Genomic DNA, 12,365 nt, shown 5'->3' with positions numbered 1-12,365 from the left:
CATAGTACTAAGCACGAGGACACACTCAAGGATCTGGGTTTGAGCTCCCAGCTCCCCACCTTCAGGAGGGATACTTCCTACAGACCTGTTGAAGCAGGTCTGTAGGTCTCTCTCTCTCTCTCTCTCTCTCTCTCTCTGTGTGTGTGTGTGTGTGTGTGTGTGTGTGTGTTCCCTTCCCTTCTCAATTTCTTTCTGTCTTACTCAATAAAATGGAAAAAGAAAAATACCTGAAGGGAGGAAAAGAAGAAAGGGGACCTGCTGACAAAGTTGTCCTTCTAGTTCTTATAACTGTGAGACATTAAGTATCTGTTGTTTTAAGACATACAGTTTACTGTTACAGTGCTCCTAGAAACTAATACAACCACCCTACACACATGCACACACACACGAAAAATAGTGTCTTCATTTTCAGATAAAAATTTAAGTATGTGGCAGTAAAGTTTCTGGATCAAGACCTCTTAGCTAAAGGTGGACAAACTGAGATTTGAATCTAGGTCTGCCTGAGCCCAACATGTATTTGTCCTTGCTTCATTCACTGTGTGGTCTCTCGGGAGTAGAGCTCAAGATAAGAAGCAAGTGGAGCTGGAAATGAGCCCCCATTTATCTCTCCCAGGTTCCAGTGGAGGTGCCTGGTCAGAGTGGTCTGATTATCAACAGCTCATTAAGCAAAAATCAGTGAGCGTTTGAGAGTGACTTTTTAAAAGAATCGACTTTTATTTATACTTACGTTCCAGCCATTAATTTCAAAGAAAAAAAAAAAAGGCCCAAAGCAGAAGCAGGTTCATTAAAAATTTGACATTAGTAATTTAATTAAATCAAGTCTTTGCATCTTCTTGCCAAAAATGAAACGTTAGTTCTACACCAGTTCTCAGTCCATTTCCCCTGCCTGGCTCCCTCCCCTTACTTTAGCTTGCTTTCTTCTCCAAATGTTTACCTGACTGCCCCTCCTACCCCAACACTTAAAAATACACACATCACAGCTACAGCCTCCATACAAGCCTGCAGCATGGGATTGTGGACTCACCAAGAAAGTCAACAGTGTGGAGTCATAGAACACTAAAGAAGACACAGTGTGCTAGCATTTAAAATGCCAAGGAAGCCTGCAGCATTGAATCATAGGATATATCAAGTAAGCCACCAGCAGAATCATTGGTAATGATAAGCAAGTAGCATGGAATCATGGGAATGGTACATTAAGCTACTAGCAGGACCATGGGAAATTACAAGGAAGTCAGTAGCATGGAATCATGGGAACATCAAATAAGCCACAAACAGGATTATGGGAAATAACCATGGAAGTCAGTAACAGGATTATAAGAAATGCTGAGCAGGACTACTGGACAGGCTGATGGTGGTAAATCCTTTTATATGTCTGTTCTTACTGACCAGAGGTAGAAAATGAGTGAAGAAGAGCTCTTCAGTCCTTAAGACAGCTGTCACAAAACCATAACCTCTTCAGGGCAGGTACCTACTTTGCTTGTTGTTGTTTTTCCACAGGACAGTGACTTCACAGTAAATTTTTGTTGCCTGAAGGAATTAATTCATGAAAAAATATCTCCTCCAAAGGACTCATTCATGAGCACACAAATAGGTCCCTATATATACCAAGTGCTGTGTTAGGCTTCCTGGATACCTCCATGGACCAGAGCAGAGTTCTGCCATTATGACTCTCTGACCCAGATGGTTGGTAGCATCTGACATTGTTTAAGCAGCTGCTATATGCTGGACACTGTGCCAGGCAGGCTGCATTTATTATTGAAAACTCTCTTGACCACTAGAAGTTATCCACCACCCCCCCTTTCTCAGATGAAAAAACTAAGAGAGGAAAAACCTTCTTTCTGAAGGTTCTGAGGTCATTAGGACAGGTTGGGTCAGGGAAAAGTGTAATATTGGCAAGAACAGTCCTGCATTGGTCAGGGAAGCTCTGTAGAATTCAGGCTGGTCATCTCTGATTCTCCTTTAGTCTATATCACTGCAGCCCCTACTTCCTCCAAGCTCCCTCAACTCCTAGGCTACTTCTGACATCAGCTGAACATTATTTACTTCCTTCCCTCCCTCCACCCTCTTTCTTTCCTTCATTTTCACTTACTTATTTATTTCCAGGATTATGGCCAGGGCTTGGTGCCTACTCTATGAATCCCCTCCTCCTGGTGGCCATTTTTTTTTCATATTATTGGATAGGACAGAGAGAAATTGAAAGAGGAGGGGCAGATAAGGAGAGGGAGAGAAAGGTAGACACTTGCAGACCTGCTTTGCTGCTTGTGAAGTGTCTCCTCTGCAGGTGGGGAGCTGGGAGCTCAAACCCGGATCCTTGTGCTGGTCCTATACGCACTTTACCGGGTGCACATCACGCACACACACCCCACATTGTTTTCTCTTTCTGGAGCACTATTCAACCTTGCTAATTCTTACTTCTCTGAGGGATCAGCATAGATGTCTGTATCTCTGACTGTCCCAGACTCTTGGTCTCTTCATGGACTCTTCTTGGACCCTTCCCCACCAGAACACCTTAATCAGGCACTGATTTTTTTCTTTTTTTGACCAAACTGCTGAATTAGGTCCACTTACCTTTATTATTTTTTTTTCAGATGACCTGGAGGTCAGGGGGTGGGTTGCTCATGATTTGCATTACAACTGTTGAATATGGATAAAATTTCTCATGATATATGTCTGCAGAACACTGTCACCCCCAACTTAGATTGCTTTCCACCAGTATGGAGCAGCCCACCTCCTTCCATAGAGTCTTTTGCTTTGGTGGGTTACAACACACCCAGTCCATGTTTACTCTGTGTTTTCCCTTTCTCTCCTTGTTCCTTAAGTTCCACCTATGATTGAGATCATACAGTATCTGTCCCTCTCTTTTTGGCTCATCTTAGTATGGTTCCATTAAGGTCCACTTGTCTTATACTGATGTGTGCCTGGCTCTGTTCTAAGAACCTTCTACACCTTAACTCGCTGAATTCTGTAGCATCCCAATGTGGAAGGAAGGTACTGCTTTTTGCAGCCCTTACCTTGCAAATGAGGAAACTGGACCTGGAGAGGTTGAGAGACTTACCTCATGCCCCACTGGTAGGAAACCATCAGTCTGGCATGCATCACAAGCACTCTTGTCCCAGCACCCTTCTCTAAAGCCTCCCAGGACTGTCTTGATAAGTCGTTACTGGATGAGTTAATGAAAATGTACTTGGATGATAGTTGTGACCCTTTGTCCTCACTGTATTGGGGACACAGGAGTGGTGGGAGGTGGCAAGTCCAATTCTTTGGATAAAAGCAAAGTTAGGGGATGTGGATCAGGATAAACCGGTGGTTCTGGCATAACGGAACTGTGCCTTCCCTTCTTACCAACTCTGTGGGTCACTATACTCTCACACCTTTCACAAAAACCATTTCCTCCGGATAATGAGAACACTCGTTCAGCTGTCTGTGATTACTTTGGCGCTGGCCACAATCTGTACACTGTATTCTCCCTGTTTCCCCCTTCTAGTGGATCTGTCTGATTACAATTCAGGTTCTTGCCTCCCCTCCAACTCTCTGTCTCCTCCAACCTGCTGGGCCAGAGTTCTGTTGTGGCTGCCAGGGCAGGCACACACGAAAGAAAGGACATTGGATTTCATGAGCATCTACTCCATGCCACACTCTGTGTCCCTTCCATGGCGTTAAGTAGTGAGTAGTATAGAGTCTGACATCAGGTCGGCTTGAACCAAGAGAATAAAGTTTCTTCCCTGGGGCACCTCTGGGGATGAGACAGACATTATTCACATCTAGGACTATGCATGAGAAAACCTGGAAGTCCAGCCGTAACTGCATGTGTGTTCCTCCTTAACAAGCCACCTCTGCAGGTGTTCAAGGTGTTCAAGGACTGTGCCTCTTGGAAAGGGTCAGCCCCAACCTGCGGAAGAAATGAGGCCCTAAGAGGTGGATTGCCTAGCACCTAGAGAGGACAGGCTGGAGACAGAACATCAAGCTTGGGCCTTCTGACAGATCATATGTCTCTCCTTCCTGCAGTTCTCCCCAGTCACACCTGTGGGAACCCTGGGCGGCTGCCCAATGGCATCCAGCAGGGCTCAACCTTCAACCTCGGTGACAAGGTCCGCTACAGCTGCAACCCCGGCTTCTTCCTGGAAGGCCACGCTGTGCTCACCTGCCATGCCAGCTCAGAAAACAGTGCCACGTGGGACTTCCCCCTGCCTTCCTGCAGAGGTAGGTGGCCAGAGAGGGTCTGGTGGGTGGTTGGGGACGGGAGGGGATGCCAGAGCTGCTGATGGCTTTCCTCTCTAGTGGCAAAGCTGCCCCCTTCCACTCCAGCATATGGGGTACCCATTGTAGAGAGGCCATGTGCAGGCACCTGGGCTCCTCCTAGTCTGTGGCCCATTTCAGGGTTCCTTGGCTTCATCTGGTCTCCTAGACCGTGGGTGTTTCTGCTCTCACCTTCTCTGCCCTCTATCCACACACTTATTTTTAGCCAGCTTACCCTCACCTCCTGCCCTTCTGTCTTAGAAGAGTCATGTTTTCTTCTCCTGTTCAAAATCTTACCTTGTGTATAATCTCTATCCCAGTTGTTTTCCTACTTACCTCACTCTGGTAATTATTCTTTTTCCTGTCCTAAAACTTGGTGTTCTCTCCCTTATTTTATGATTACCTCCCTTTTTAGTCTCTACATATGCTCAAAACTGCTTTAACCCCCCCCCCCCACCATATGTTCCCCACAATGAAAATCCCATATTTTTCATGCCCTCTGGTTCATTGCTCTGGCTTCCCCAGGACATGCTCACTTAGTCTTGAAAGCTCTAGTCTCAGGTAAACAAGGGATGGCTGTTACCCTTTCTCAGCCTTATAGCCTGCCTCCACATACAAACTGACTGGTAAAAATAATTTCTTTTTTATTTATTCCCTTCTGTTGCCCTTGTTGTTTTATTGTTGTAGTTATTATTCATGTCATTGTTTTTGGATAGGACAGAGAGAAATGGAGAGAGGCAGGGAAGACAGAGAGGGGGAGAGAACACCAAGAGAACACCTTAAACTTCATCTGGCCATTAAGCTATCTTTTCTTTTAGTCTTCTAGTCAAAGGTGAGTGATGAGGGATACCTTATGGAAGTCCACAGGCCCATTATCCATTATCTATATGTTGGGAACACTGGCCAATGAGGATATGACTTTCAGTAGAATAGAGTAGACTAGAGATAATGGTTTGTCCTCAACAATCAGGACACACTGACTCATTGCATGGATGCCTTTTTTTTTTTTTTGGGGGGGGGGTGTTTACAGTAAATACATGTTATTGGTACATGTGTAAAATTTCTGTTTTCTGCAAAACACTCTCACCCCCAGCCAAGGTCCCCCTTCACTATTATGCACCAGGACCTGAATCCCCTTCTCCCTAGAGTCCTTTACTTTGGCGCAGTTCACCAAACCCAGTCCAGCTTCTGCTTTGTATTTCCCTTTTTGCTCTTATTTCTCAGCTTCTCCCTATGAGTGAGATCATCCTATATGCATCCTTCTATTTCTGGCTTATCTCACCTACCAGGATTTCTTCAAGCTCATCCCAAGAAGGTGGACTCACCATTCTTAGCAGCTGAGTAGTATTCCATTGTGTATACTCACCTCAACTTTCTCAGCCACTCATCTGTTGTTAGACACCTAGGTTGCTTCCATGTTCTGGCAATTACAGATTGTGGTGCTATGAACATAGGTATACTCAGATCTCTTAGGGTGAGTGTCTTTTGTTAGAGTGATTCTTTCCTAAGTCTCTTTCACTCACCAAGATAATTGTTTTCTCCCTCTTTGTTCATTTACTTTTCTCCTCCTAGCCCCCTTAAATAATGAAGGCCCTAATCTGACCTCTTCTCTAGGAACTTGTTTGCATTTCTTAAAATTTCTCTTCCACTAAATGACTTCTAATAATTGCTGAGAGGTAACTGACTCTCTGGTCTCTACCTCTAACCCATGTCCTGAACTTTATATCCACATAGATATCAAGCTCCACAGAACCCCATCCCAGGGGAGTGTCCAAATGGGACACATCCAAAACTTAATACTTCCTATTTTCCCAAACCTACTAGCCCCAGATTGATAAAGACTGCCACCATCCTGGGCTGCCAACACTCTGGTAGCATCTTACCTCCCTCACTCTCTTTGTTCCCTCCATCATCAGCACCATGTCCCAGCTATTCTCTCTCTGTAGCCTGCCCCTTCACTGCCTCTGTCAAAGGACCTTAGCTGGTGGCAATCTAGGCACTATATCATCTCTCACCTGTCTCACTGTCAAATACCCTTTACTGCTCAGCCATCTTCCAGTCCCCTACCGTACATCCCAATCCACTCTCTACTGCCAGAATGAACTTCTTCCACAAGTCTAACAGAATTATTTCTTGCCTAGAATCCTGCCAGTGATTCTTCACTATAAGGGCCAAGTTCACATTCCTTAGCATGAAACACAAGGCCCTTCCAGAAGGAGTCCCAGAGTGACCAACTAAATCTTCTCTAAGCAGCTTCCAATTCAGTTGCACCAGAGAATGCCTCCTTCTAGAACACGCCAAGGAAGCCAGCTTAAGATGTCAAATCTTCAGAGGTGCTTTGAGCCCCAATACTCCTTGGTGTCTGAGAGGACAGGAATGTGGCTGTGTTCAAAGCCCAGGAAAGAGCAAATTGCCTCTCCCATTCTGGGGTCCCCCACTGCTTTGCCCAGCCCCTGACTTTTGGTCCAATTCTGTTTTCTAATCCACTAAACACCATAAGAAGAGTGTGCAAAGCATCTTCAGCAGTGTCAGTGTGATTTTTCAAACTCTCCTTTTATAGGAGGCCAAACTAAACAGAATCAAAGGTGCTCTTTCTGTGCTGGTGCCTGCCAAGAGCTGCAGTCATGCCAGAGTTAACTAGCTCCTGCTTAGGAAGTTAAAACCTTTGGCCTGTCTTCTCTTATGGAGAACATATACAGTCTGACATCTGTGTGTGGATAACCCCTGGGCAGTGGTCTGTAAATATCTGCCCAGTGAGTGGATGCCTAGATGGGCATGCCTTATTCACCATCAGGATCATGTGGGCACAAGTCTGAAAGGGCAATGACTAACCTGAGTGAACCCACCTGTCCAGCAGCTCTGAGCTCTTTGAGTCCAGTATTTGCTGGAATAGGTTGGAGGGCAGTCTGCCCCTGCTGCACACAGGAAATGCCATATGCCTAACAGAAAGGTGGGATCACCTTTCATAGGGATACTGACCAGACCAAGAGGAACAAGGGGTCACTTTGATCAGAGACCAGAGCAGGTTTGAGGCTGATCCACAAAGAGGCCAATCCTTAGACTTCTAGCATACTGAGGCTCGGTTCAGCTTTTCAGGCGAGGCAGGGATTGTGACCTCCTATTTTTTTCCTCCAGGGTTATTGCTGGGCTCAACGCCTGCACCATGAATCCACCACTCCTGGAGGCCATTTTCCTCCCTTTTGTTGCCCTTGTTGTAGCCTAGTTGTGGTTATTATTATTACCATTGTTGGTGTTGTTGTTGTTGGATAGGACAGAGAGAAGTGGAGAGAGGCGGGGAAGACAAAGGGGGAAGAGAAAGACAGACACCTGCAGACCTGCTTCACTGCCTGTGAAGCGACTCCCCTGCAGGTGGGGAGCCAGGGGCTCGAACCGGGATCCTTACTCTGGTCCTTGCGCTTTGCGCCACACGCGCTTAACCCACTGTGCCACCGCCCGACCCCCTGTGACCTCCTTTTGATTTCTGTCATTCCGTGGTCCCCAGGAAGCACTGAGTTGTTGTGGATCTTCTTGCCTCTAACTTATAAGGGGTGTTGGCCCTGGGTCAGAGCAGGAACAGGAACTGAGGAGCAGGCAATGGAGACAGAGCAGATTTAGAAAGAAATGATTGCCTTCTGAGGTGCTAGCCACCAGACCCAGGATATGGGCATTTGGTCTGCAGAGGGTTGGATAACGAGCACTGAGCTGCGCCCCAAATATGCTGGCCCCAAGGGAAAGAACCTGTGGAATGTGAAACAAAAGCTGTGTGTTGGGCATGCAACTGAGGTCATGTTGGCTCATAGCTGTGGATTGCTGGCATGCTGCTAAACTTCTCTGAATTTTAAAGTGGGACCTCGAGTAGCAGCTTTACAGGGTTGATTGTTTATTCATTCATCCACTCAGGACTCAACAACTTTTTATTGAGTGCCTGCTATGTGCCAGACAGTCATCGATTCAGTCCTTATTTATTGACTGCCTATTAAGTGCCAGATACTACTCTGGACGCAAAGAGCTGCAGTGATGAACATGTCAGAACAGATTTCATGATCTCAGCTGGTCATGAGGAGGAGATGGCCATTAAACCCCAAATAAGTACATTTCAGATCAGGAGAGAGTTCTGAAGATAGTAAAGTGCTGGTGACAAACATGGTTACTTTAGAAGGCTATCACGAAAGAACTGTCGGAGAAAGTGACGCTTGAACTGAATACTGAATGACAAGGAGGAATCTACCTGCCTGGAGAAGGGCAGTCCTAACAAGAAAGAATAGCTACAAAGGCCTTGAGACACAAGATAACTTTGCATGTTAAAGAAATAGAAGTCAAGGTGGGGCTGGGCGGTGGCACACCTGGTTGAACACACATTACAGTGCACAAGGACCCAGGTTTGAGCTCCTGCTCCCCACCTGCAGGGGGAAATCTTCCTGAATGGTGAGGCAGGGCTGCAGGGTCTCTCTGTCTCTCTCCCTCTCTATCTCCCCCTTTCTTCTCTATTTCTGGCTGTCTCTATCCAATAAATAAATAAATAAATAAAGATATTTTTAAAAAGTTAAGAAATAGAAGTCAAGTCCACATAGCAAAGTAGGGTAGGGGTGGGGGGAAGAGGGTTGAGTGAGGCTATAGTGAAGCAGGGTAGTTTGGATTTGGTTATACATTGAGGAGGGACCCAGGAAAGAGTTTTAATTAGAGATATGGTATGATTTACCCAATTCTTGAAAAACAATCCTTCTGTATGTTAGTAGGGGATAGGAATTTTAGTTATCAGGAGACAGGTAAGGAGGTATAAGATGGTGGCATCTTGGTGCAGAATGACCCTCATATAGGTGGAATGAAGGAAGTGTGGAGTGGATTGGCACCATGGTTTGGAGGTACAACTGGCAGCTTCTCTGATGAATCAGTGTAGGTATTGATGGAATTAAGAGGCAAGGTTGACTTCTAAATTTTCCTGGAGTGCTGGCCAGGTGGGAATATAGATGAGTCAGGTGGGGTTGATCAGCACAGGGAGCAGGAAATGACTGCCATCAGGAAATGCAGGAGAGTTCATCTCCCTGGGGAAAGTGTCAGATGCCTGTGAGATGCTGCGGCTCTGAGCAGGTAAGAGATCAGGAGAGGGGTAAGAGTCTGTAAGATGGCCACATAAGTAGTCAAGAGGGTATGGGAAGAAGGGAGGCAGGCGGGTTGCACAGCGGCCTAAGCGTACGTGGCGCCAAGCACAAAAAGCAGCATAAGGATCCTGGTTCAAGCCCCAGGCTTCCCACCTGCAGGGGAGTTGTTTCACAAGCAGTGAAGCAGGTCTGAAGGTGTTTATCTTTCTCTCCCCTTCTCTGTCTTCCCGTTCTCTCTTGATTTCTCTCTGTCTTATCCAACAACAATGGCAGCAATAATAATAATAATAACAACAATAAACAACAAGGACAACAAAAGGGAGGGAAATTAGCCTCCAGGAGCAATGGATTTGTAGTGCAGACACCAAGCCCCAGCGACAACCATGGAGGCAAAAAGGGGGGTGGGGAGGCTATGGGATGGGCATTGTATATTATTTCCTGTTGTACTAATAGGATTCAAGAATAAGCAGAAAGCACCAAAGATTGTGTCAGTGCAGTGTAGGCCTTGAGTGATTCTGGGGCTATTACTCCAGGTACTGTTCCTGCTTATGGGATTCCTCTTTTGCTGTGGGATCAGTAGTCATTTTCTTACTACCTGTGTCATCACTATTACTTTTGCAGAACCATCTAGAACACGGGCTCTAGAGTCAAGTCCCATGGATTCCAATCTTGACCTTGCCACCCGTGACTAGTTGAGTGGCTTTGGGCTAGCTACTCAACATCTTTGTGCCCCGGTTTTCTCAGCTGCAAAAGAAAAACATAACCGTAGCCAGTTGGAAGTGAGGCTCAAGTTGATCAACAGTGAGTACATAGCAGAGGGCCTTGTTCACCGTAATGGCTCAATGAGACTGAGCTGTTGTTGTGATTCTCACTGCAGCCATCTCTGCTGGACGGCATTTATCCTACGCTATGTGCATTATCTAATTTAGTACTCTAATCTAATTTTAGCAAGCTTCCTAGTAGGCTCGGCTACTGCTCCCTGCTATTACAAGCAAGGGAGCTGAGGTCTACGGAGATAAGATACTTGGTGTGTGGCCACATAACTCCAAGGTGCTGGAGCCAGGATTACAACCCAACTGCATGTGCCTGTCAATTCTTTTCTCTTCTTTTCTTTTCTCTTCTTTTCTTTTCTCTTCTTTTCTTTTCTTTTCTTAGTGATTTAATAATGATTAACAAGATTGTAAGATATCAGGGGTACAATTCTATACAGTTCTCAGCTTCAGAGTTCTGTGTGCCATCCCCTCCATTGGAAGCTTCCCTATTCTTCATCCTTCTGGTACATGAACAAAAATTCTTTATGGGGTGCAGAAGGTGGAAGGTCTGGCTTCTGTAATTGCTTCTCTGCTGGACATGGACATTGGCAGGTCAGTCCATACCCCCAGCCTGTTTCTATCTTTTAATCTTGATCACCACTGTCTACTGCAGGCTAGGGTGATGGCCTGTGACTCGTGATAACATCGTTACTTTGTGAGTTCCTTTAACTTGGTGGTCCCAGGCCTGAGTGCCGGGTCTTCTCAGAGCTACGTATCCCGCCAGAGGTATATGTCTGTACCAGCTAGTCCAGGGATTGGCTACTTTCCATTTTCAGGGCAGTCCAGCTGCTCTGTCTGGCCAGAGGGCTTCAAGTTTGCATGTTCTCAGTGCCTGCACTCTCTAGACATCCTGGACTAAAACTGGCAAGTATGCAGGTCTGTGGGTGATTCACCAACCAGCTGTCAAGCAAGGAGGTATGATGCAGTAGAGGGGACTCTGTGCCCAGTGCCAGAGAGACTCAGTTGCAAAAGTCCCAAGGCTGGGACAGATGCTACTTCAGAGTAGGGGTCCTTAGCACTGCTGGGAGCTACTGTCATTCTTATGAAGAAGGCTGAGCCAGGGCCCATCTACCTCCACCTGTGCAGGGATCAAACACAGCATACAGCCTCTGACTCAAGCCTTCTAGTAGAGGAGTGAGAAGAGCAGGAGGAGGCCTGTTATATGAAGAGAGCCTCTCTGTACCGATGCTCATAGCAGCACAATTTATAATTGCCAGACCCTGGAAGCAATTTAGGTGTCTGAGAAAGTTGAGGTGGATACACACAATGGAATATACTCAGCTGTTAAGAATAGTGAGTTCACCTTCTTGGGATGAGCTTGAAGGAATGAGATAAGCCAGATAGAGAAAGACACATATGGTGTGATCTCACTTCTAGTTAGAAGTTTATAAATAAGTATGGAAAAGGAAAACTTGGACTAGGTTTGGAGTAGTACACCAAAGTAAAAGACTCTGGGAGGAGGGGGAGGCTTTCAGTTCCTGGTGCATGATGGTAGAGAATGTAGCTGAGGTGGGGTGGGGTGGGGTGGGGTAGGGTGTTTTGCAGAAAACTGAGGAATTTTACACATAGGCCAACAACTCTATTTACCGTTGACTGGAAACCATTAATCCCCCAATAAAATTACACACACACACACACACACACACACACACACACACACACACACACACATAAGCAAAAAGAAAACCTGTCTTTAGGCTTCTACTAGAGGTCTAAGCCCATATTGTCTATGAGGAATCTAAGGATTCCCTGAGTAGGCCCCATATGATGAGGTGCCCTGGTATTGACAAAAAAAAAAAAGTCATCATTAAGTGAACCAGTCTCTGACTCTTATCCAGCATTTATAGTCCCTTCATTAACTGATGAGTTTAGATTTTCAGTTATGAAAGCATTGAGTGTCATTTGTTGTATCCAAACCAATATATATTGCCTCCAGGATTATTGCTGGGGCTTGGTGCCTGCACTATGAATCCACTGTGCCAGAAGGCCATGTTTCCCATTTTGTTGCCATTACTGTTGTTATTATTATTGTTGTTATTGCTCTTGTTGTTGGATAGGACAAAGAGAAATCAAAAGAGGAGGGGAAGATAGAGAGGGAAAGAGAAAGACAGATACCTGCACACCTGCTTCACTGCTTGTGAAGCAACCCCTCTGTGGGTAGGGAGCCAGGGACTCAAACCGTCATCCTTATACTGCCAGTCCTTGCGCTTCACACCAT

General features: G+C 45.8%; 1 protein-coding gene across 5 annotated transcripts in view; it reads left to right on the top strand.

The window, feature by feature from the left end:
• CSMD2 (CUB and Sushi multiple domains 2) overlaps positions 1-12,365 on the top strand; it is an 814,611-nt gene that overhangs the window by 268,685 nt on the left and 533,561 nt on the right. For all 5 annotated transcript variants that reach the window (XM_060205823.1, XM_060205822.1, XM_060205821.1 and 2 more), the window contains exon 4: positions 4,006-4,200. In XM_060205823.1, the coding sequence (XP_060061806.1) occupies positions 4,006-4,200 (195 nt within the window). The remainder of the gene's footprint in view (positions 1-4,005; positions 4,201-12,365) is intronic.

This window comes from Erinaceus europaeus, chromosome 13, assembly GCF_950295315.1.
Source record: "Erinaceus europaeus chromosome 13, mEriEur2.1, whole genome shotgun sequence".
NCBI classification, from domain to species: Eukaryota; Metazoa; Chordata; class Mammalia; order Eulipotyphla; family Erinaceidae; genus Erinaceus; species Erinaceus europaeus.
The sequence above is the reverse complement of the archived record's forward strand: the minus strand, read 5'-3'. Positions and strand labels throughout refer to the sequence as shown.